The 26,229-nt window shown below is 40.3% G+C and overlaps 1 protein-coding gene across 1 annotated transcript in view; it reads right to left on the bottom strand.

The window, feature by feature from the left end:
• Nucleotides 1-26,229, bottom strand: part of cdkal1 (CDK5 regulatory subunit associated protein 1-like 1) — a 252,411-nt gene that overhangs the window by 99,919 nt on the left and 126,263 nt on the right. The window contains exon 9 of the mRNA XM_068323764.1: nucleotides 12,564-12,730. Within this exon, the coding sequence (XP_068179865.1) occupies nucleotides 12,564-12,730 (167 nt within the window). The remainder of the gene's footprint in view (nucleotides 1-12,563; nucleotides 12,731-26,229) is intronic.

Genomic DNA, 26,229 nt, shown 5'->3' with positions numbered 1-26,229 from the left:
TCTGGTAAAGTTAAAATTTTCAGGCAAACCAACAAACCTATACAATTTTATTGTGGTTATATTGATTATTGATCTCAGTTTATGGGTATAAAACAGAAAGCACAGAACTTTGAGTCATGTTGCAACTTTCACAGTTATACCAAAGACATTTTCAAAAGAGATGTTAAAAGGCTACATTAAATGAGACATGCATATAAGAAAGGAAAATCTTATCCAATGAAAGGTGTGCTCCTTTTTCATTCACTCTCACTTGGGTTTACTTATACACAGAAATGAAGTGGTGACAGATGTCATATTTTTGATGGACATAATCAGACTATGCCATTACCATATTAATCACCACAGGAAAGACAAAAAGAAAAAACGAGGAGTGGAATAAATGAGTCTGTCTTCTCAATTAAAATATTTCGCAAGATGTTCCTGCCTCCATATATATAGTAAAATAGCACACACACACATACACACACAGTTACAGTGCACCGCAGGGGTCTGACCAATGGAAGCCCCAAATTAAAATGAATTAATTTAGTGAGAAAATGGAGCTTGATTGGTGACAGAAATCAGCTCAATAGAAGTGTGTGTGTGTGTGTGTGTGTGTGTGTGTGTGTGTGTGTGTGTGTGTGTGTGTGTGTGTGTGTGTGTGTGTGTGTGTGTGTGTGTGTCTGTCTGTGTGTGTGTGTGTGTGTGCGTGCGTGCGTGCGTGCGTGTGTGTGTGAGTATGTGCGCATGTCTGTCCATACAAAAAAAACCCCACAAACTATGTGATCAAAGACAGTGGACACGGCAGAGAGGCCACTGGTAAGCTCCCTTTGTTTACTCTGAATCGCCAAAGCAAACCCAGGTCACGAAGAAAAAAAAAAAAAAAATAACGGTAGCACGAAGAATAAAAATAATAAATAGCTGTAAGAAAGAAAATAAGAAAATAAGAGGTGTGATAACACAAAATTGAGAAACGTAGCGACAAAATGTTATTTACATTTCAAAAACCAGAAGCCATTCATTTACAAATGTGATTGCACTTTAGTTTACATATTTAAATGTTCAGATATTAAGATGTGATAGACATCTTCTGCATGATTTTAATGAGACAAAATAAAATGCTTTTTCTCTCAAATATATTGTTTTAATCATTTGTTTCAGATGTACCGTAATTATTTTCTGTATAAAAATTAAATTTGGTGTTCAAAAAGTCTTTTTTCAAACTTGAGTCTTGAAAAAGAGGGGGTCGTCTTATAATCAGGGTCGTCTTATATTCTGGCCAATACGGTACATCAAATCTAAGATTAAAAATTGTAGGACATGGCGGCAGTACAGCTGTATTGGGAGAAGGTACACCTTCATCCTCTGGCCAGCAGTGACGAGATAGTCTGAGGCATTTGTAAAAGGAGCAAAGTGACAGTCGATGTGACACCAATCAGTGGAGAGTGCTTACAGATTGTGTGCCTCACTATAAAGGAGTGTACTTAAATGCCATCCTACAGTCTTATATTGAATTTACTGTGGAAAAAAATAGACCATCACTGTCAGAGCCCTATCTGATATTTCTTCACCTTCACACTCAAAGTGCTCAACTCAAGGCAACACTGGGTGTCACTGAGATATACTGGAACACAGTATAGAACATATTTGGTAATATGGATCACTGTTTTTTAAATGTGTATTACTATTAACTCTCAGTAAAGTCTGATGACTACCCTGTGTTTATCACAATTGGTACGTTCATGTATGCATTCAACTATTATGTATTTTGAAGAATAACACTGAGCTTGCAAAAATGAAATGTCCCATTCAAAAGCAATCGCCTTTCACTACATCCCAATTAACTGCTGCAGGTTCAGCTCATCAGCGACATTGATAACTCACCAATGGCCATGACAGACCCCGCAGATTGCATGCATGTGTGCATGTTAACATGAATGTGTGTTGTAAGGGATAGGGGGATGGCATGCTACTTTGGGTTTCATGGAACTAATGATGGCAACCTATGATTAATCTAAAAGCGGAGGAATTTTCATTCACATAAGTCCTTTATCATGCATCTCCAGCTTTATGTAAGCAAATATCCCTCTGGAGTTGAAGTCTTTCTAATAGTTAACTGTTCTTTACAGTTAAGGATGATTAGGAATATATCAATCAGTGGTGTCTGCTGGCAAATTTTAAGTGCTACTCCAACTCTTTCATTTCTTGGTACAGTACACTTAATTTTATTTATTTTATCTATTAGAATTGTACATATAGTTTCTGTGTCAAATTTCTGCCCATGCCTCCCATTTCTCTGACTGATACGATCTTCTCATCTTTGGATGATCAGCTCAGATAGACATAATAATCTAACTTAATCAAGAAATCTAACTCAATCTTGACAATCTTGTTTCAAAGGATCTTCGATCAACCCCCTCCACATTGGATATCACATAAAAGATGTGTATGTATATATATATATATATATATATATATATATATATATATATATATATATATCTATCTCTCTCTCTATATATATATATATATATATATATATATATATATATATATATATATATAGAGAGAGAGAGAGAGAGAGAGAGAGAGAGAGAGAGAGAGGAGAAAGTTTTTATTTTTGACATCATGTGTATTCATAAAAGTCGAATTACAAAATAATTACGTTGACACAAAATCCAAAGGAGATTCACGTAAAGAGGGTTTTCAATAATACTGTGCATTTTCTGAACAAAAAAACATTTAACCCTTTAACATTTATCAAACTAAAAAAAAGACAAAATTAAGAGAAAAAAAACAATTATCCTTTCTCCACAATCATCTCTTCAAAAATCATGTATTTTACCTTTGTCCTTGGTTTTTTTTCAATCATTTCTGGTTCACCACTTCTTGTTTTACTTTTCATATAAAAGCTGACGCTATCCAGAAACATGTTGAGGTCAGGAAAAAAAAAAATTCTACTTTTGCCCTTAAACCTTTTGTGTCTTGCAGGAATTTGAGTGGAGAAGAAACAATTTCATGGGCTCGGTATTTGGACTTATATTGGAATACAGTGACACCTCTACTTACGAATGTCTCTACTTACGAAATTTTCTACCAACGAAATTTCTCAGCTCTTGGCTCTATTTACGAAAGAAATTTCGACTTACGTAATGTAAAAACACAGTATCGGCTGATACTCGAATCTCCCACAGGTTCCTGAATGCAACGTTTTCATAGCTGCTCTGCCATTGGCTATTACCGTATTTTTCGGATTATAAATCGCAGTTTTTTTCATAGTTTGGCCAGGTGTGCGACTTATAGTCTGGTGCGACTTATGTGTGAAAATATTAATAAATTATATCATTTCACATGTTATATTCATACTTAACCGCAAGAGGGTGCTCTAGGCCTGTGTTGACAATTTCAACATTGCTGGTAACTGACGGTGAGTCTGACGCAAGTGACGTAGAAGAGGAAACGGCGCATCGTCCACCTCCTGAGTTGGGGGAGTTGTTTAAAAGTGACACCGAGGATGAAGATTTCATTGGATTTAGTGATATGGAGTGAAAACTGATAGTTTGGTAAACTTGTTAGCGTGTTCTTTATGCTAGAGTTATCTGAATAACTCTTAATATGTTACGTCGTTACTGACATTACCAGGCATGTCAGTAACGACGTAACGTGTAATATACCGTATACTTATTTCGCCTGTTGTTCTCTATTTTATTTTTATTTTAAATTGCCTTTCAAGATGACATGTATGTTTTTGGTGTTGGATTTTATCAAATAAATTTCCCCAAAAAATTCGATTTACACTCCAGTGCGACTCATTTTTTTTTTCCTTCTTAATTATGCATTTTTTGGCTGGTGTGATTTATAATCCGGAGCAATTTATAATCCAAAAAATACGGTACATGGTATCTTCCTGGCATCCCATTGGCTAAGAGGGATGCCACTCCACCTCTGTGTGGAGCAAGATCAGTGTTTATGCAGTGTCCTGTCATTCGGCTCTCGACCCGTGAGGTAGTCTGATAGTTTTACGTAAATATACTGTATTGACTTTTTGAGTATTCGCTATGGACCCCAAGAAAGTGACAGAGAAAAGAGGAAAAGAAAAGACGAACAAAAGAGTTTTTTTTGTCCATACAAACAAAGCAAGAGGTCATAGAAAAGCATGAAAAAGGGATGCGTTTGGTTGATCTCGCCAAAGAATATGGCCGTAATCTATCTACAATCGGCACGTTATTAAAACAAAAGGAAGTTTAAGGAGTTTAAGGCATTGCGTGGGTGGTTGGAGAAGTTCAAAAGGAGGACTGGAATTCACTCTGTTTTTCGGTGTCGTGCGATAGGAGCACGTGAACCAAAGAGGGCAAAAAACAATGGTAACAGCAGTTAAAAGGTAAATGACCGTCATTATTATTCTTTATTCTTTGTTTTTTATGTCATGTACAACTCTCATTTATTGTGTAATAATCTAATCGTAACATGTATTTGTTACATGTGTTGATGCATTTTTATGCTTTATAAAAAAATTATGGCGGAATTTTTGGGGGCTTGGAACGGATTAGGGCATTTGCATGGAAAAAGCATCTCTACTTACGTAATTTTATACTTACATAATTTCTTCCGGAACCAATTAATTTCGTAAGTAGAGGTACCACTGTACAGTAATCCCTTGCCTATTTGCGCTTTGAGATGCTAGGCTTCACCTCACGTGTGAGGTAGAATATTGTTTTTTAGACTCCCGCTAAAGATGTCACAGATTTCTGTGTTTTTGCTATTAATGACAGCATATATATGGGGAATCAAGTAAACATGTTGAAAAACAAAACAGATAAAAATTGGATAAAAATTTGCTTGTTTATTATCTAAAACAACAGGCATGTACCTGTCACCGAGAATATAAAATTGATGTGGAAATACCCTTTCAGGTCAAAACCGAAAAATCCATAACAAAAAAATAACCACTTGCAACTATTTGGCTGTACAAGTGTCATTAAATGATAATTCAAACTATTACCTGGAAAATGTATAACAGAACACGTGATTTGTGAAGTGTAATTGGGTTTTTCTAAACCTATTTGCTCAAATACGTCCTACAGTCACCCCTATTAAAGACAAATTACTAAAATGACATTTCATTTCTAAATTGAAAATAAAACCAGTATATTTGGCAAAATACAGAGAAGAATAGAAAAAAATAGAATGGATGAGAAAAAATAATTGCTGTAAAATTTGTACCAGGCATATTAAACAGAATTAAAAAAACGGTGCTGGACCTTACTAGTAGTTCAAGATAAAACACAACACCGCTGACAGTAAAATCAATATTGGCAGGAGGACTAAGTTTGAGTTTGAGGGAGTTTCCAAGGACATGTACATTCTGAATTAGTGCACTCTCAACATTTCTATATGGTGCTTACTTCATCACTCAGTATAGCATAGATAAAATAAATGTCAGTAACTCCACACTGTTAATATGCAGACAGAGATGGTTATAATTGGATTTAAAGGAACATTCTAAAGCAAACTGATAAAAAAAGTAGTGGGTGTTGACATACAGTGTATACAGAAAGCCACAGACTATTAGCAGGGTTCACCCATGGGAGGCTGTAGAGAAAATGATTCTACAAGCAGTTCCCAAGATAATAGGCCAGATCCCCATGTGTGTGCACCAGTGTGTAGTGTAGTGAGAAATATATGCAGCAGGAAAAAGAAGGACTGAGCTCCCAATGGTATTGAACATTTCAAACACTTCAGGGATGCACTTGATTTTCTCTGGAGCACATACAGCACGTCAAACAGTGAAAATAAATTCAAGGTGTTAAAGAAGCATTTACTCATTCATAGAGATGGAGATTATGTGCACATGTAGATTCTGAAATGCCACACTGCACAGAGCCACAGATGTAAGTTGAATAATTTTGATAAGAGCCTAGTAGCAACTGTAGTTTTTGCAGATTGTTCCTTCATTGACATGATTTTGTCAAAATTGTTTTTCACAGATTTTATATTTGAAACAAGCCTAACAATCGACAATACACCAAAATACCTAGCACTACTAAATACATTGGTGCTCTATAATTTTGGATTACATTGGATTACATTCAAATACAGTAATCCCTGGCGTATTCGCGCTTCAAGATGCAGGGCTTCACTACACCGTGGAATTTTAACAGGTAGTCAAGTGATACCATACTCGCATGCTATTGGCTGACCACATCTGTGTGTGTGCGCTGCTTTCCGACTCACGGTTCATCCGGCGACTTTTCTTTAACACAGAAGTGCTTTAAACAGTCTAATAGAGTGTGGGAAAAGGTAATACAGATATACGGGAGGTTAATATCAGCATGGGGGGATTTTGTTTTTCACGGGTGGTCCTGGAACGCGTGAACCACAAGAACCATAATAATTTCTTTACTCCTCACCATTATTATCAAAGACTTTATTCTTTATGGCTATTCACAGTAAAATCTTAACCCCAAAATAATTGACACAATTATTATCATCTCTAAATGGACGGGCAGCTTTTAAAAATCAAGCTTTCAAAAATCAGAGTTCACCAAAATAATTCAAGAAACATAATCCAGTGCAGCAGTAGAGACTAATGTTGAGGCACACTGTTTTACTGTGACTATATTTCAGTAACTGTATTTTTGTGCATGAATGTTTGAGTCATGGGCATGAAAAATATCAGCAAACGTATAGGGGGGGAGTTTTCATCTTTTTACAGGTATTTGGCAGCCTATCAATCTTTTCAAGGTCAAGTGTAGCCACTGCACTCACAAATTTCTTGCTAGTAAATTGCTTCAGTGAAAAAGCAAAAATTAATTCGGATACTCTGGAGTACATAGTTGTAGTTCAGAAACTATTTACTTGTATTCAGGATTATTTATGGCCAAAACATAACATCTGACAATAGGATTAAAAAAAAATTATGGATTGATTTTTATGATGTTGAAAAAATTAATTCAAGGAATTTGAAATAAGAAGCAAAATTTAACCGTTTTGCAAAATTACATTTTAAGGTGGCTTTGGATTTTATCTGCAGCATGGATGAAAATCAAATTACACAAACCAAGGACAGATGTGCACTTCTGCTTCTTTGACTTTTTTTTTTTCCAAAAATGCTACTTTAGAATGAAACATTTTGAGTCAATCAAGTTGAGCAAACTGTTCATTTAAAACACCCTTAGCAAGTAACCTTAGAGGATCACACTCCCAGAATTTAAGTGGAAGAGAGTTTGAGCTGCATTTCTGACAACTCTATTAAAATCAAAATGAATCATGTGGGAGGAGGATTACGGGTAACCTCTAATCCAGTCCTCTTGGTCTGACAGGTTCTTTAAGGAGGTTGTCTATTTTTACTCTCACTAATTGTAATGGCAACTTTACTTATATACTGTAGCTTATTTCTTGACAGGTAAACTCACTATTCTATTATCAGATGACAGAAAGCACATACATAATTAAGCAGGATCATTCATTGGTGTCATTTTAGACCAATTAATTTAACATGGATAATGCATGTATTTACGACTGCAAGGTTTTGCTAAGTTGAAAATGTATAGCTTGCCAGAAATCCTCAAGACACTATTATTATCCTTCAAACTCAAAAGTCATGTTACCATGGAAACAAGAAAAACTGGACTTGTAAAAAACTAAAAATGTCAAAAGGCAAGACTACAACCACACACAAACAATCAGGCATGGGCTTTGCATAATATGTGTTTTTACAGAATTAAACTCATAATATTGGAGATAATATTGGAAAATAATGAGCTTCAAAATATTATTTGTTATATATTATACCATCTGGTAAATATAGTAAAACTCTTAAGTTTCAAAAGGGGCATAAAAAAGTGGAATTGCTTGAGTCACTGTTACTTTCAAATACTCAAGTAAAAATGTCTACTGATGGCATGATGCAATCAACTAAAATGTCAGATACAAGTGGCCATTGAGATCAGATTGGGCCTTTAACTGCTCCAATCAGCAAATGGTACTGTGAGGCTGTCTTCATCTGTCAGGAAAAAAACTGGCTGCATATGAGAGGAAATTGTGTGTTCTTGTGTGCCCTAGGGAGACAGTAAGGAAGTGTTGATCTGAGGAACTGTCTGTGAGAAACAGTGATCTTTTAGCAGAAGTGGAGATTTATCTTGGCCTTTTCAGTTTCAATCACAGCCATTCGGTATGATGTTGTTATTTAAGTGCTCGTGCTCTTAAAAAAAAGGGGGTTATATTTTGGCCTTTGCTAAGAATGAGGAATGAATCCACCTTCAAGATTTGGTCTTCAACATTATAATCACACTTTTTTTATTGCTGTGATTACGTTCATTATGACAGAAATTGAAAAAAAAAGACAAAAAGATGAGTAATTAGGAATAATTACTTCAAGGTGCAGAAACGAGAAGGAGGTCGGAGAAATGAAAGATTGCATTTATATCAAGTTAAAGGTCCGCAATCTTGATTAAAACATATAGTCCTTTAAATCTAAATTGTTTTTTGTGTCTTTTTTCAAAATTTAGAAATGCTTTTTTTTTTGATGCAAGAATATCCTCACCTATATATTGTTTTATGAAAACCTGAATATCAGGAGTCAACTACGCTGGATATTGAAGCATGAGTTTGTGCAAGTCACAGTAACTGAAGCAGTAACTAGCTATATCGCTAAATGTACAGAGGTTGTCACTGTGATTAAGACCTTCACCGCATGTGCAAACTAAAAAACCCTGGATGACCTCAGAGGTGGTACTGTTGTATCTACAGATAAATGACAATTAAGTTTGGTTTGACTTACAAATGAGGTCTCTGACATTTATGCCTCTACTGTACATGTTTCCTGACTATAAAGATGACAATACATTATGAGGTAATATATCTATTTCAGTTTCATATTTAGTTGTAGGGCCTATTCTAAACATGACTATTTTTTATATAAATGTGGAGCAAACGAAATAAATGAAATTACAGTTTAAGATATCTCCTCATATAAAAGTGGCCATCAAACAAAAGGGAAAGTATGAAACAATACCCTGACGCACATGACCATGAAACAAACAAAAAATAAAAATCTAAAATGATTTCCAGATTTATCATGCTTTGTTGATGCATTTCAAATTATAACAGCTTACACTAAACCACAATGTTGGATCTAGTTTAAATTAGTCCCAGTCTAAACAGCAGCAATTGAAAAATTACCTGCTAAGAAAAGAGGGAAGTCAACATTTATGCTACTAGAACACTCACAAACATTGTATGCATGTTAAAAAGTAAATAGAACTTATTATACTGTTTGGTCTTATCTCTACTTCAAATGCATACACAGAGCAGTTGCACTGATGACACATATTCAGATTGCAAAGTTTACAGAGCAAAATTTACAGGGCAAAACATAATTTAATTTCTGACTAAAAGGTTCCAACACTAGAAGAACAAGACAAGGAGTTTTAGTTGTAGCATGTTCTACTGAAGAATCATGTTTTAAGTGATCAACTGCATGTACTGTTCTGGAGGAGGCACACTCAATTTGACAAGGCATTATTCTTGTGACTGATGACATCACTTATATCACTGTGAACAAATTGTTGGCATCCTTACATTAAGTAAAGAAAAATCCATAACGGTCACTGAAATAAGTGACAAAGATAACAATGAAAAATTACTTAAAATTAATGAAAATCAATCTTTCTTTTTGAAATGTGTTGAACTTTTCATTAAACACGTAAAATTGAGATATTCAGTAAGAAAAAACAAAGACAAAATTATCACACTCTGGTTTGAAAAACCAGACAAAAAAGTCTGATATTGAGAACAGCTACAAACACCCTGGGATATCTCAGGAAACTGTTGATCAGGAAAGTGCCACAATGAAGTTCTTAGTGTCATAATCTGGTCAAAGGAGGACATATAAATTCCAGATATCCAAACAAGAAACCTCATCATCATACAAGGAGGGCTTCACCCTAAGCCCAGAACGTCAGTCTGTGTACGGGCATATTTACAGTTTAAAATTTCTGAAATTTATTCAATAAATCATGGGGAGTTCCCAGTCAGACGCACGAAGAAAATAGAAGAGAGTATAAAGAGTGAATGGGGAATGGAGATATAAAAGACAATGGTAAGTTAAAGATGAGTATTTATCTTTCCTTATGTGGGTTAATTGACTGAGGAATTAAGCCCCCCCCCCAAAAAAAAAAAATCAATTTGAGGCATAGACATTAACAATAAAAGGCCCAATGGCATATGAGACGATTCTTAACAGACACACTAACACACACACACACTAGAGCAGTGTGTCATCCTAGTATATTTCTAATTATCAGTTAATTGTTATTCCCTATCATTAGGAGGGAGGTTTTTTAATTGTAATGTAGCCAAGCAGAAAGCCTACCTATACATGTGGGGGACAATTAGCCACCTCCATTAACCCCTGGTTAATTACAACCTCCATTGCTGCTTCCCACAGCAGTTTCTCACTTCTCTTATAACTCATATCTTTCCCTGGGCCCTTCATCCCCATTTTTTAATTTCTGTCGTCATTCCACTCATCTATAATCTTCAATTTTCCTTCACTGTTTGATTCGAAACTGGATCTGTTTTGAACTTCACAAGCCCTTTCTTCACCAAAAACTTTCATTTTATTAGTTTTATAAATCCTTCTAACACTGTGTTGACCATCCATCTTCTTCATTATTTTAATATTTCTATCCTCTATGCTTTCCAAACAATATTATTCAAGCTGCGAATTGGAATACTAATACTCATGACCAATTCAAGAATCATGTTGTTTAAAAATTAGGTTTAGAACCAAAAAGAGTCACACAGTCAAATTCCCTCAGTAATGCATATCCATGTATTTCACAGTTGAAGCACAGAAGCACAAAAATCTATTACAAGAATGTTTTGATTTTTATGGACTGATGTGATTGGCATGTACTCTTACATTCTGCTGCGAGCAACACTTTGTCACGGGTTTCAAACAAACATAAACTTTAAATGAATTTCAGAAAATGAAACATGACTAAACATGTTTCTTTTATCAGTGGGGCGGCAGTGGCTCAGCGGCAGACGTCTTGAAGACCAGACATCGCCTAGCCATCGGCAGTTCGATTCCTGCTCCCACCAAGACATCCTCCGGAGTGTGAGCTGACAGTGGGAGGTGTCAGTTCACCTCCCAGCCACTGCCGAGGCGCCCTTGGCGCCCTACTGTGTTGTATGTTTGTTCGGGGACTTGTATAAAACTATATATATTGGTGAGTGAGAAGAGAATTTCCCTTTTCGGGACTAGTAAAGGATGATTCTTCATCTAAATTACATTTATTTGGCAACCTCCATACTACAGGTGAACCACAGGGTTTTTCTTCGGTCAAATGCATCTAAAATTTTTGGTTGATCAGGTGAATACTCTCTCAAAAGTCTTTCCAGCGGAGAAAAGGATTCTGAAAGTTGAGGCTCAGTGCTGCTAGTGCGATAGTGTTTCGAAAGGGATGATGTTCTTAGCTTTTAAGCTCACAATGGACAAGGTCACATTACTGAATATCAATTAAACATATCACGTTACAGTTGTCAAAAAGCAGGTTAGTGCCTTTGAGGCTAAGGTTAGGGGTTGGGGTGACGCAGATCTCACAACCCTGGACAACAACATGCTCAGTAATGGATAACTGGCAAACCTGCACTGTATAACTATAACTTATAATTACATAAAAAGGCTACAGCATGGTGAACCAAAAGGTCTGTGTGCATCAAAAACACTTTATTCCCTATCTCACACAAAGGACAAATAAACCATCCTCAGAAAGCCACTTAAAGTGAGTGTACCACTGCCAAGATGCACCTTCATTCAAGTCTGTCTAAAAAATCTTAATCATGGCTTCCCCATTTCCAAGGCCATATCTCTACAAAAATGTTTTGAAACTGGTTTCAAGCATTTAAAAATACCAGAAGAAATAAGGCTGCGACTTCATGGAGCTTGTTTCATTTTGCTGAATGAGTTTTACTAGGTTTCGACACAAATGCAATTGAAACATAACACGCTGTTCCTAAAACAGAAACATGTCAATGTTTTTTTTAGAACTCCTACTTCATTTATTGAAACAAATTATCTAAATTCTCTGGGTTAATTTGTTGTTCGAGAGTAGAGGATGGATGTGGTGGAAAATGATAATGTACCACGTTAGGCAGACACAAAAATGCAGGCAGAAGGTTAGAAAGCTTGCAAGAGAAAGAAGGGTTAACAATGTCCATTGTTTCATTAGGGAAGACAATAATGACTGATAAAATGAGGTTGCTAAAGAGGACACAATGGTCCTTAATTGACTCATTAGGGAGGGAAGTGAATGAGCTGCACTAATGAATAGAGTATGAGTTGTGCAGCTAAACTGCTTGGTAAGCAAACCAGACAGGTTTTTAGTTTATTAAATCTAGACAAAGTAATATTATTTGCTCTATTATTTGTTCACATAAAAGCATCACACGAGAGACAAAAGGGATGTTAATAGTGAAAAGAAATTATCTGCCTTGCATACGTATTTAAGTTTTATTTATCTGTGATGTATTATTGTGTCAGATGAAAATTATGAATTAAGGGGTGGTGCACATACCTCTAGGTGTTCCAGGATATATGGTGGGTTGGTCATACCAAGCCTCAGCATGGCCCCTTCTGGAATCTCATCCACCAATCTCCACAGCAATGTAGGAAGGTCTGTTCCTATGTCTCTACCATAAGCTCCTGTGTCCTCACTGGTCAGCCAGATCTCACACACTCCCTCTAGAAAGAGACATACAGATTTGAAATGCTGAGCAACTCTCTGCTTTTTCCTATGATTGATAGATAGATAGATAGATAGATAGATAGATAGATAGATAGATAGATAGATAGATAGATAGATAGATAGATGATAGATAGATAGATAGATAGATAGATAGATAGATAGATAGATAGATAGATAGATAGATAGATAGATAGATAGATAGATAGATGGATACTTTAATGATCCCAAGGGAAGGGAAATTCAGGTGACATCTGCTCACAAGAGATACAATAAATAAACATAACAATGACAGAGAGAAATGGCACAGCCAAAAGACGTTGTATAAATTGCATAATTTACATACTGTTACATAATTATAACAACAGGAAACAGAAGAACCTAGAATAAAAGGAAGCATAGGGACATGAGAGAAGAAAGAAGCATTGGGTGTAGATGATGTATGATCAGAAGCAGAAACACGTGGATGTACCAAGCTGTAAACTGACACTAAGGACCCCCACAAAGTGTCCCACAGTGCGTCCCAGGCCCCCCTCGTCTATTCCTTCTCACCCGAGACCTTGATGACCCTGCGGCTTCAGCCCCCCTCCTCCTGAGAGAGTGGTTGTGCCCTCTGATGGCACGATGCACAAAGGAGGTCCTGAGTCTCTCAGTGGAGGAGCTTGGTGACAGCAGTCTGCCACTGAAGGAGCTCCTCTGCTGGGCAAAGGTGGTGTGCAAGGGGTGGGTGGTGTTACCCAGGATCAATCTAAACCTGGACATAGTCTTCCTCTCTACAACAGTCTGTATTGAGTCCAGATCCTGACCGATCACAGAACCAGCCCTCCGGATGAGCCTGTCGAGTCTCTCTGTGTCCCGTTTCCTTGCACCACCACCCCAACACACAATGGCGTAAGACAGCACGCTGGATACAATGGACTGGTAAAACAGTCTGAGCAGATCAGAGCTGATGTTGAAGGAGGCCAGCCTCCTTAAGAAGTACAACCTAGTCTGACCCTTCTTATATACACAGTCCAGGTTGTGCGACCAGACCAGTCTGCTGTCCAGCTGCAGCCCCAGGTACTTATAAGTCCCCACTACAAATTAATATTAATTACCATTTAATTCAGGCCTGCCTTTCTGCTGTGTGTGTGTGTGTGTGTGTGTGTGTGTGTGTGTGTGTGTGTGTGTGTGTGTGTGTGTGTGTGTGTGTGTGTGTGTGTGTGTGTTTATACATATATAAACACACACAATAGCGGGAACCTGTGGAAATTCCACTATAAAACATTAATATCAGACCTTGTTTTCTTTTTTTTCTTTGCTGTCAGAAGAAAACAAACCACTGTGTCCGACGAAGCCGTAACGGCTCTGTGTGTGTGGGACGAACAAACACGGAGACAAAGGCCGCTTCGGCATTACAAGTCTGGCCATCCGGATAGACGCCGGCTTCGTGAGTTTGGTCCTAGAGAATAAAGCATCGGGGTTCCCCAGACAACAATGTGATGTCCGTCACAATCAAATAATTTAAACCTCTATGTTTGACGAGGAAAAAAGGCTGCATAAGTGAGAAACATGGACAAATGTGAAGACCGGAACTAACTTGGCTAGCTGCCCGAACGTCCGAAAATAAATGCCGGCCAAAACTGTACACAAGAAAACGTTTCCTAGATTTGAGGAACCTTAACTGCAAGAACCTTATAATCTAATTCTCGTTTTGACTGTCAGTCTGGAAAATGAATATGTGCATGAGCAAATTGCTGATACAAAGCCGACACAGAAAAATATATTTGCACTTGAGAGATCACAAGCTTGCACACCTATAAAAGCACACACAGAAAACTGCACAATAATCATTAGCTGTACAGAAATATGTGGTCATTCAGAGTGGAACAATGGTGGTTGAGTAATTGTGTGTGTGTGTGTGTGTGTGTGTGTGTGTGTGTGTGTGTGTGTGTGTGTGTGTGTGTGTGTGTGTGTGTGTGTGTGTGTGTGTGTGTGTGTGTGTGTGTGTGTGTGTGTGTGTGTGTGTGTGTACAAGCTTGTGTGTGTGTGAAAAAAAGACACTAACTGTCTGTGCAAAGACATGCAGAGGCCAGATAGATTTAGGATGATGGTGGTGTAATTAGCTAGTGTTAAAGTTTTGAAGGCTCATCATCATTGACATTAATGCACCAACATTTTCTAAAACCAGACTCGTCAGATATCCATCTCTCACACATGGTCAACTCCAAGTCACTGAGTAATCTATCAATAGTCGCCTGTACCTATATTAATAAAATCTGTCTTTGAGCAGATTCCTTCAAAATTCATGTGATTCCACACTCAAAATGGCAGCAAGCTGTTAGCTCATATGCTGTTGGCTTTTCGTATCTCCAGTGATTCCTGTGTTGCTAAGTTTTTAAATCTGATGATGTTTTCGGAAAAGTGTTGTGTTTACTCTTGGATAGTCATAGTTAGATTTCCAGATAAACTCTGGCCTGTAATTTGTCCCTTTGGTATTAGATGTGCCATTGGTGTTATCACTGGTCAAAAACATAGTGGACTGTTTCATCAGGAAATGTAAGCTTGCACTCTCTTCTCTATCTGCTGGGACAGACAATAGACAGCTGCTTCCTTTCAATTCTGGTATTTGTAATGTGGTAACAGGGGTCACACTGGCTTAAATGTGTCTCAGGCATGTCGTGATTAATTTAAATAAAATCCAGTCATGACAGCAGCATTTGTAAATCCATAAACAAACACTGACCAATTACCTTGCCTTTTGATATTTGCCTTTACATCTGTAATAAGCTCTACACTTGAAGCAAGTTCATTAATTTCCACTTGACTTTGACCTCTGTGCTCATGTCATAAACCCATAACAAGAGCTCTTTTTTCCACATCACCCTATGATGCAGTTTGATGTCAGACAAGGGTGGGGAACATGGCACTTTTTCTGAAAGCAATCAACATTCCCTGAACTCTAACATAGCAGTTCAAATAGTTCAGGCAGGAGTGAACAAAATATCAAACAGACAGCAGGCAGGACAGGAAGATATCAAAGATGAAAATAAAAAGCAGATGATGGGTCCTTGGGGATGAGCTTCTATGGATGAGGTCACAGCTAAAACAGTTGTCCCAATATGAAACAGTGCACTTTTCTCAGAAGAATCTGTTGTTACAGCCTGCTTCAAAGCGGTGATGTATTGTAATTGTCAGTGTGTGCGTCTGTTCGTCCGTTAGTCCATCAAATATCTTCGCAACCGTTGCAGATAGAAAGATGAAACAAAAAGCACCTTACTCGGCTAGCAAAGGGGATGAAAATGAGATGATGATCTTGACAAAAATGTAGGTCAAGATTAAATTTCTACTTTTGTATACTCAGAAACCGAGTAAGATCGAAAGACGGGGAAGGAAGCCATAGATCAAAGGTAGTACCGTATTTTCCGCACTATAAGGCGCACCTAAAAGCCTAAAATTTTCTCATAAACCCGTAGTGCGCCTTATAATCCGGTGTGTTTTATATATGGATTAATATATTAATATTGGTTAAAAACATGATCGCTAAAAACAGACTGATATCAGTATTTCCTAACTATTTGGCGTCGGAAATAACCAACTTTAAACTTAATTGGTCTAAAAAATGCCATTGTGCTGTTACCTGGAATCTAGTGATGGTCAATTCTATTAGTTTGTGGAAACACATGGAGAAACTGGAATACAGGTGAATGAAAGACCCTCAAACCTGAACTTCCAGCCTTTTCTGAAATTTCAAGAGCAGAGTCACTGCTAGACAAAGGTTCCAACGGGCGTGCTGCAATTGATTTACAAATGTAGTTGATAGCTCTGGGCGGGCGGCGGAGGGGCACATTCAGGTTTGTGTATTCTGTCTGCAGCGACGTGCTGTGAGATTCACGGCAGTGAGACACCGACGTTAAAGTCAGTTCTAGGAGTAAAACAGCGTCATATTTGCCAGTAAATTAGCAGCCTGACATTAAAAACTAGTTAAAAAATTGTTTAAGACATACAGCAGCAAATAGCTGCACCTCACCTCCGACTGGACTACCATCGATCGAAACAATAATTAATAAACGAAGACGAACGTCGGAGCTTAAATATCTGCTTCAAACTTCAGATCAGGAAGTAATCCGCTCTGTTCGCACTGACTGCACTCATAATGAATTTAACCAGTTTTTAATGTCAGGTTTTTTAATAGGTGTGTTGACTTCTTTCTAAGATGGCATAGTGATCAAGCGATCAGGTTTCCTTGATGAGGCTCAGAATGGCTTATTGACATAACAATAGGGCCATTAAAAAGTAGTCAGGAAGTCATGAATGCAATCATTACTACCTGAGAAGCGCGGCTCTATCTAGTTGACGGATTGTGCAACTACAGATGCTGCAGTTTATCAAATCAATTTTATTCATTCTTTATTGTGTGCGCCTTATAATCTGGTGCGCCTTATATATGAAATAAATTATAAAACAAACAAATTATTGAGGGTGCGCCTTATAGTCCAGTGTGCCTTATAGTGCGGAAAATACTGTACTTTGATTAATGACAGTGGGTCAGAGCACAAGCTTTGATCTTTGACGTATGGAAATAGGTCAGGGTAAAAGTTTGAATCCATGGGTGTCGCGGGATGTTGCAGTGTGACTGCATTGATCATATCGATTGACTCTTGAGTTGAAGAAATGTTAATTTATAACAATGGTAAACAATAACTAACAACGCAAAAGTGATCATTTATACAAATCGGCTCTATAAAAGTTCAGGGAGTTATGGCCACCCACGATCACAGTACAATACAAACACAAACAGTGTGGAAAAATGAACCATCAGCTGGAAGGACGTGTGGGAGTTGGAGGCAAGTAGCATAAGTTTCCTCATTCGATCCACCTATGATGTCCTTCCTACCCCTACAAATCTAAACAAATGGGTGGGTGAAGATCCATCATGCACCCTGTGTTCAATACGAGCTACACTCAGACATCCTTGTTGGGTGTAAGGTGAGCCTTTCCCAAGGACGGTACACTTGGAGACACAACCAAGTTCTTAAGTGCCTGGCCGCAACACTGGAAAGCAGGAGAACCACCATCAATGCCTTGCCGCCCAGAGTAACCAACTCAGCCAACTCGATTGTGTTAGTTCACGAAAGGAAACAAGTACAGCGGAAGTTTCCACCAAAGGCCAGACTGAGTGATCTGGAGACAGCCAGAGACTGGCAGATGCTGGTGGACGTAGGTGATCAGCTCATAGTTCCACCAGAGATAGTCATCACCAACCTAAGGCCTGACCTAGTCCTGTGGTCCAACTCACAGCGCAGAGTTTATTTTGTGGAGTTCACCGTCCCTTGGGAGGATGCAGTAGAGGAAGTCTTTTAACGAAAGAAACTGTGCTATTCAGATCTCGCAGTAGAGGCAGAACAGAGGGGCTGGAGAGCAAAGGTCTGCCCAGCAGAAGTTGGATGTCGAGGCTTTGTGGCAATGTCAACTGTGAGGCTGATGAAGGACCTGGGTATCAATGGACAAGTCCTACGCCAGGACATCAAGGACCTATCCAGAGTGGAAGAGCGGTGTAGCCAGTGGCTTTGGCTGAAAAGGAAAGACCTAGCTGGTCTCCCAAATAATCCAGTTGGGCAGATGCAGAGGGGGGTGTTTCTTGGACACCAGAATACACTGCTGAGCCTACTGGAAACGTCGTGGGGTTAAATCAGTGAAACGTTGGTGAAAGTAGGAACCCACTTGATAACCCCTGTGAAGTGTCTGTCTAGCTGTCTCAACATCACAGTGCTCAAGTCTTCAAGTTTGTAGGTATGCGGTCAAGTGCAAACCTGGCTCAGGGAGTAGGACACCCCTGCCATGCAGGGTCCCCAGGCACTTTGGATCTACTAACATCATGTCCTGTGTTTTTGAAATCAACATAAAATGTCTATGTGAGGACTTTCTTTATGTTGCTAGGCTACTGACTTATTTTAAATGGTGATAGCTGGGAATGATTTCTGTGACCCCTGACCATGTTTGGCATGACTCAGTCTGTCTTCTGCATGGGGAGGATTGAGAGGGAGCATGTTTGTTCTGACTTCTAATTGTGGATCCTGCAAAATCCTGCAGCTTTCTTTTTGGGTACACCTGCATGGACTTGTACCCGAATATCACACAGATAACAGCAATGTCAGGGAAGGAGAAAACAGGAACGACAGGAAAAAGCTGTGTCCATGTCAAAACTGCATTTGTCTTTGTCCAAATACATCACCATCAACATGTCTGATAAATGCCACACAATTATCAAGCACTCATCACTTCAGTACTTTGCCAAATGTGTGTGTGCTCTCTGTGAGTCTGGGTATATGAGTACAAACACGTTTTGCTAGCTGAGCCATAAGCTAAGAACTGAAAATAAAAGTGTGCATACTGCTGCTTTTTTTCTATTCCAGGTCAACATTTGCATTGTGAACATTTTGCTTACCATAAATATAACCAATCTGTGTTCAAACTGTTTTGTAAAGTTCTTACATGAAAATGTTGATGCTGAAAAACAGCCTTGCAAAAATAAATGGCAGTTTTATTTTCCATAAAATCAAAACTCTTTCTAACCAATTCATCATAAGAAGTGTTTCAAAGAAAGCACAAAAAGCACTGCAGCAGACTTGTCTATATCATTAAACCAATCACAGATATGAATACTTATTGCCTTGTCTTCCTGCTTCATCCCTAGATAAAATAATGCGTAGAGTGAAAAAAAGAACAACAGTATAGATGATTCAGATGAAATGAAGCTTCAGCAAAACTGTGTCTTGAATCATAAATAAGAAACGTATACAGTAAGTGGCACCATGACCTCAGATCCCTGTGTGGGAACAAGACAGATGTGTTTAATGCTATGCATCTTCATAATCAGCCCATGAGACTTAAATAAATTACAGTCATTATTCCCAATCACACCATGTGTCACAATACTGTATCATATATGCATTGTAAAAAAAAAAAAAAAGAACACTTCCAGTATAGGACTAGATGCATGTTTACAATGCTATGTGATTCCTCATTGTGTACTGTATGTGACAATGTACTGGGGAGCAAACAAATAAACTGTACAAGTTATTATTTTATCCCCACCTTTATGGGTTGAGCATTCCCACTTATCTTAATCTCTTTGGTGTGATATACATTTTGATTGGCTGCCCCAGGCTACAGTGTCCAACAGATTATAGATTAGATGATCCTATTAAACTGTATTAAAACCCTATTTTCATAACATAAATCAACAGATGGCTAATCATGTTAGAGTAACTACAAAGAGAGAGAACGTGAATGAGAGAGACACACTCATCAAGTTTATCCAATCTAAGGATCCATCAGCTATTGATACATGATAGTAATTAAGCCTTTGGAGTCAGATACCAGCATCTCCAAGCCTCTGATGGAGCCAAATGGATAGTTGGTAAACAGACAGCCAGGCTGGGTTTAACCAGTCCTACTGACTTTTTTCAAGTTATACAATAAGGTGCACGCGCGTGCGTGCGACACACACACACACACACACACACACACACACACACACACACACACACACACACACACACACACACACACACACACACACACACACACACACACACAACTGGCACCTCTCCACTGCCAGTACAGTTCACACACTGAACTTTTTGGTCCACACACACGCCTCAGTGTGTGTCTGTGTGTGTGTGTGTTTGTGTGTGTGTGTGTGTGTGTGTGTGTGTGTGTGTGTGTGTGTGTGTGTGTGTGTGTGTGTTTCATGGGTCTCTACACATATATACGTGTGGGACTAACAAGAACTAATACCAGAATGGACAAAAAATTTCCCCTACGGGGATAAATACAGTTGATTTCTTTCTTTTTTTTCATTTCTTTCTTCATTCTCTCAAATGCAAATCACCATTTGTAATAATGCAATTCTGGATAGTGGCCGTGACTCGAAGGCCTTCAATTATATTCATCCCTCCCTTGTCCCCCACCTACCAATCCCCTTGAGCTATCTGCATCCACAGGACAATTAAATGTAAACAACATCATAAAAAGTATGTGAATACTTGTCTCTGGCTATGCAACAAAAAACAAGTAATGCTTTATTTCCAAATTTTGAGTACACAGGTTTCCTGAAAAGAAACAACATATTTCATCCTGGTGTACTTTCATAGTGAATAAACTGACATAGGCTGACAAAAATCTAATCTCTAATTCTCAGGCATACAAGAAATAAGCATTTTCACAGGCATCAGTGGGTGCTTGTTTATATACAGTATATACTCATATACACAGAAACCTGCAAGCCCTCCTATCCCTGCCACACAAATTCTCAAACAGTTGCACTTTATAGCACATGCACAAACATCACGCACAGAGTTTAATTGCAGTAATTAAACAGATTAATTTAGATCAACAACTCTTGATGTGGTGTGTGGGCGTCTTGGCAGGTAGCATCATCATCACACAGATTAAACTAACACACACTTGCATATGCAAATATTGTCTCTGAGGCATGTTTACACTAAATACATGCATGTGTGCATGCACACTGATGTGTGTATATTACACAAGCTTGTGTCTATCTCCATGCACATATGTGGATGCATAGCTTTAATGAACAGTCTACACAATCTTTAAACAACAACATGTCAGCTTTAACCTACTTTCACATAATTTCTGTGCTAAAGCCATGACCTTCTGTGCATACATGTACATGAGCTAGAGTGTCTGGATGCATCAAATCTGTAAGTGAAATGTATGTGGTATAAGAGGAAAACATGCCAAAGCATATATGGGTCACACCAAATGTATGGATATATCAAATGTAATTGGTAAAGGCCTCAAAATACTTGGTGGGTGCATGCACATGTGCATGGATGCAGCATGTGTGTTTGTTAAGACAAAGAACATTAACTGTTGAGTTGAACTTAAAAAAAAAGTGGATATTAGAAACTGTCCATCGTGAATGAATTCCAGTTGGGATTTCTGTGAATTAATCAACTAAATGATTTTATACATAAAATAGGGTATTTATACACATTTGGAACTACTTTTATTTGAATGTGTTTTCTTGGTAAAGTAATATTTGTAGATATGACTTCAGTACTGTTACAGGTTGGTTAATTTTTTAAAATATTTCAATGATAAATGGTAATTGGGGGTGGCAGTGGCTCAGTGGTAGAACGATCGGTAGAGTGGGTCGTCCAACGTTCCAAGATTGGCGGCGCGCCTGCCCGGAAAAGACAGTGTGAGTTAACAGTGGGAGGTGTCAGCTCACCTCTGGAGCACTGCCAAGGTGAGGGGGACGTCCCCCTCACAAGTTACTCATTTGGGGTGCACCAAGAAGGAGCTGCCCGCCACTCTACCTCCCGTTGTATGCTTACAGGCCCCCCTGTGTGTGTTTGGTGTATTACAAGGGCCTGTGTGTGTGCACGCGCACACAGGGCATGTGATGTGTCAGTGCAGTAGTGTTGGAGTAGTAGTAGTGCCTGTAGTTTGTGAATGCTGCATGCTGCCTGCTGCCTCTGCTTGCCACTTTTCTACTTTCAGCTACCGCCACCGGCTAGCCCTGTTTCCGGGGGTGAAAAGAGGAGCCGGGTGCATAAGCCTCCTCAGCCAGTACATAGCCTCTCCATTGCCAAGACTCGCACACGCCTCCTCGTGGCCACACACGGCTACTGGTACCTTGCGGCTCCAGGCTAAGTTGTGCAGGAAAAGAGGAGCCGAGTGTATAAGCCTCCTCAGCCGGTACATAGCCTCTCCACTGCCAAGACTTGCACACGCCTCCTCGTGGCCACACACGGCAACTGGTACCTTGCGGCTCCAGGCTAAGTTGTGCAGGATCTCGGAGCAGCAGTGGGCCCCAGAGATGCGGCATGTAGGCCCACTGGAGTGTGGACACGCCCTACTGCCCATCAAACACTGTCCCGGCTGTGGGTAAACAGCTCCAGCTATGGGTAAATAGTGAAGACCTCAACGGTGGGCCAGGCGGAGGATGATGGCTGACCTAAGGGGAGCGTCACAGCGGCTGGGAAGGCGGATGAAGGCTGCAGCAGAAAAGGGTCACCAGCCGTCTTGGTCTCCATGCCAATGGATTTCTGACCCCGATCTGTCAAGGACAGTGTGGTGACTGTCTGTGCACCAGTCTCCCTACTTTAAACAAAGTCACGCACAGGCGTCTTTTTCAGGGAATCCACCTTACATCCCGGATTTAAAGTCCTGTGGCGACCAGTAAGTGGCCACGGGGGCAGGATTGTGAAGTCTGGAAGCCCCTAGTCACAAGCTGGCACATCAGGCGGTGGATGTTAGATGATCTTTGAGCTCTTGGACTGAGACATAATGAGCTCTTCTTTAGCTGCATCTATGACTGAGCAGCCCTTTTTAGGATTCACTCTGCTCACCCCTGACGGGGAAGAAGCTAGAAAAGGTGCCCTAAACATAGCCTGTCTTAAACGTTCCTGACTGGAGTACCGCGTCCAGAGGGATCACTAATATGCGGTCGAAAACACAGACACATGAATTTTGGAGCCTTGAAAGTGCGCATACTAATGGTAGTGCAACCAGTGATAGGCCGGAGAGGAGAACCACCATCATTGCCAGGGAACTGAGAAGATGCCGGATTGACATAGCTGCTCTTTCAGAAACCCGAAGGGCAGAGGAAGGCCAACTGAAGGAGGAAAAGGGTGTATACACTTTCTTCTGGAAAGGAAAGGCCAGAGGAGCCTAGGACCCATGGGGTTGGCTTTGCCATCAAGAACTAACTGATCAGTCAGCTCTCTGAACTCCCTGTGGGAATCAGTGAGCACTTGATGACCCTCTGTCTGGTGTTGGCCAATAACCAGACGACGACAGTTCTTAGGGCTTATGCACCTACCCTTGTCTCCGATGAGGATGTAAAGGAGACCTTCTATGCCTGTATGGATGAGGTATTGTCAAAAATACCCAAGGAGGATAAGATCATTATGTTGGGAGATTTCAATGCCAGAGTGGGCCGTGACCACCACCTCCGGAAGGGCATTGGAAACATCAACTCCAACGGGGTTTTGCTTCTTAGCAAATGTGCTCAATACGACCTTACCATCACCAATACCATCTTTCGCCAGAAGAACAAACTCAAGGCTTCATGGAGACACCCTCGCTCTAAACAGCGACATCTTATTGACTATGTCATTGTCAGAGCCAGGGATCAGCGCAACGTGAGCATCACAAAGGCCATGATGGATTCAGAGGCCTGCTGGACAGATCACCGCCTGATACGATCCACAATGTCCATCAGACTAAAGAGGAAGAGGAAACTGCAAAAGAAGCAGAGCCGGCAGAGACTCAACCTTGAGAGCCTGAATGAAACTACTACCCAGCAGCTGCTTCAGGCCTCTCTTGGAGAAAGCCTCAACCAGGAATACCCTGAGGACATTGAAGAACACTGGAGCCTGCTGAAGTCTTCCATCCTTGATACCTGCAGTGCCACTCTCGGTTACAAGTCCAGAAAGCATCAGGACTGGTTTGATGAGAACGACACAGAGATAGAACAGCTCATCTCCAAGAAAAGGGAAACCTTTTGTGTATGGCAAAATGACATAACCTGCAAATCAAACAGACAGGCTCACTCTAGAGCCAAGGCTGACGTCCAGAGCCGGGTGGGGCAGATCAAAAACACCTGGTGGACAGAAAAGGCACTGGAAATCCAGAGTTTGGCTGACTCTGGTGACACCAGAGGCTTTTTCAGCGCTACTAAGGCCGTTTACAGCCCAAGCCAACGGGGCCAAAACCCCTTATGCTCTAAGGACGGGCAGGAGCTGTTGAAGTACAACGAGTCCATAAACAAACGGTGGAGAGAGCACTTTCAGGAGCTCCTCAACCGTAACAGCACAACTCACTCAGATTTCCTCAGTCACATCCCTCAGAGTCAAATCAGGGAAGACATGGGTGAACCTCCCACTTTAGCAGAGGTCCAAGATGCCATCAGGAGCCTGAAGAACAAAAAGGCCTCTGGGCCAGATGGGATCCCAGCTGAGGTCCTAAAGGAAGGTGGACCAGAGCTCCAGTCTCGCCTCCATGCCCTCCTTCTGAAGGTCTGGGAAAAAGAAGAACTCCCCTGAGAGCTCAGGGATGCTCTGATAGTGACCCTTTTCAAGAAGGGGGACAAAGCCGTTTGCGGAAACTATAGGGGCATCTCACTCCTTTCAACAGTTGGCAAAGTACTTGCCCGTGTTCTTGCCAATCGCTTACTGCCACTGTCTGAGGAAGCTCTCCCAGAATCGCAGTGCGGTTTTTCGCCCATCTAGAGGCACTGCAGACATGATTTTTACAGCACGCCAACTCCAGGAGAAATGCCGTGAACATAAACAGCTTTTGTTCATGGGTTTCATAAACCTGACAAACGCCTTTGACACGGTGGATCGCCAGGCCCTATGGAGCATCCTTCTGAGGTATGGCTGCCCGGATAAATACGTTAGAATACTGAGACTATTACATGACGGAATGACAGCCACAATGCTCAACAACAGTGGCTCCATGTCTGAGCCTTTCACTGGAAAGACTGGGGTCAAACAGGGATGCATTATTGCACCCACCCTGTTCTCTGTCTTCATTGCCGCCATACTCCATCTCATTGGCAAAGAACTACCACAGGGAATCCCAATCTGGTACAGAACCGATGGCAAGCTCTTCAACCTTAACAGGTTCAAAGCCAAAACAAAGACCAGAACCACCACAATCATGGAGCTCCAGTATGCGGACGATAATGCCATTGCAGCACACTCTGCAGAACACCTCCAGGGCATCTTGGATGCCTTTGCTAATGCATACAGAGCCCTGGGTCTGGCCGTAAACATCAAGAAGACCCAGGTGCTACATCAACCTCCTCCCAACCAGACATCTACTCCGCCCATTATAAATGTGGACAACACTACACTCGAAAATGTTGACCACTTCCCCTACCTCTGCAGCCTTCTCTCCTCCAAAGCAGATATTGACTCTGAGGTCAACCATCGCCTGAGCTGTGCCAGTAGAGCTTACACCAGACTCCGGAAAATAGTCTTTGAAGACAGAGACCTCTGGGTCGACACCAAATTCCTGGTGTATAAAGCTGTGGTTCTCCCCACCTTACTGTATGGGGCAGAATCATGGACAACCTACAGCAGGCACCTGAGAGCTCTTGAACACCACCACCAGAGAAGCTTGAGAAAAATACTCAGGACCAAATGGGAGGACAGACGCACAAACATCAGCGTTCTGGAGGAAGCCAGAATACCAAGCATCACCACATTAATAATGCAGCACCAACTCCGATGGACAGCACATCTCATCCGCATGTCTGACACCTGTCTTCCCAAACAGATGCTATACTTTCAGCTAGAGAGAGGTCCGCAAGCCCCAGGTGGGCAAAATAAACGCTTGAAGGACAACCTCAAGACTATCTCAAGAAATTCCGGATTAACATCTCAGGACTGGGAGCGCATGGCCTTGAACAGACACAGCTGGAGGGCAGCAGTGCAAGAAGGTGCAGCACATCATGAAAAAGAACTCCACC

This window comes from Antennarius striatus, chromosome 9, assembly GCF_040054535.1.
Source record: "Antennarius striatus isolate MH-2024 chromosome 9, ASM4005453v1, whole genome shotgun sequence".
NCBI lineage: Eukaryota > Metazoa > Chordata > Actinopteri > Lophiiformes > Antennariidae > Antennarius > Antennarius striatus.
Note: the sequence above shows the minus strand (reverse complement) of the source record. Positions and strands in the feature narration are given on the sequence as shown.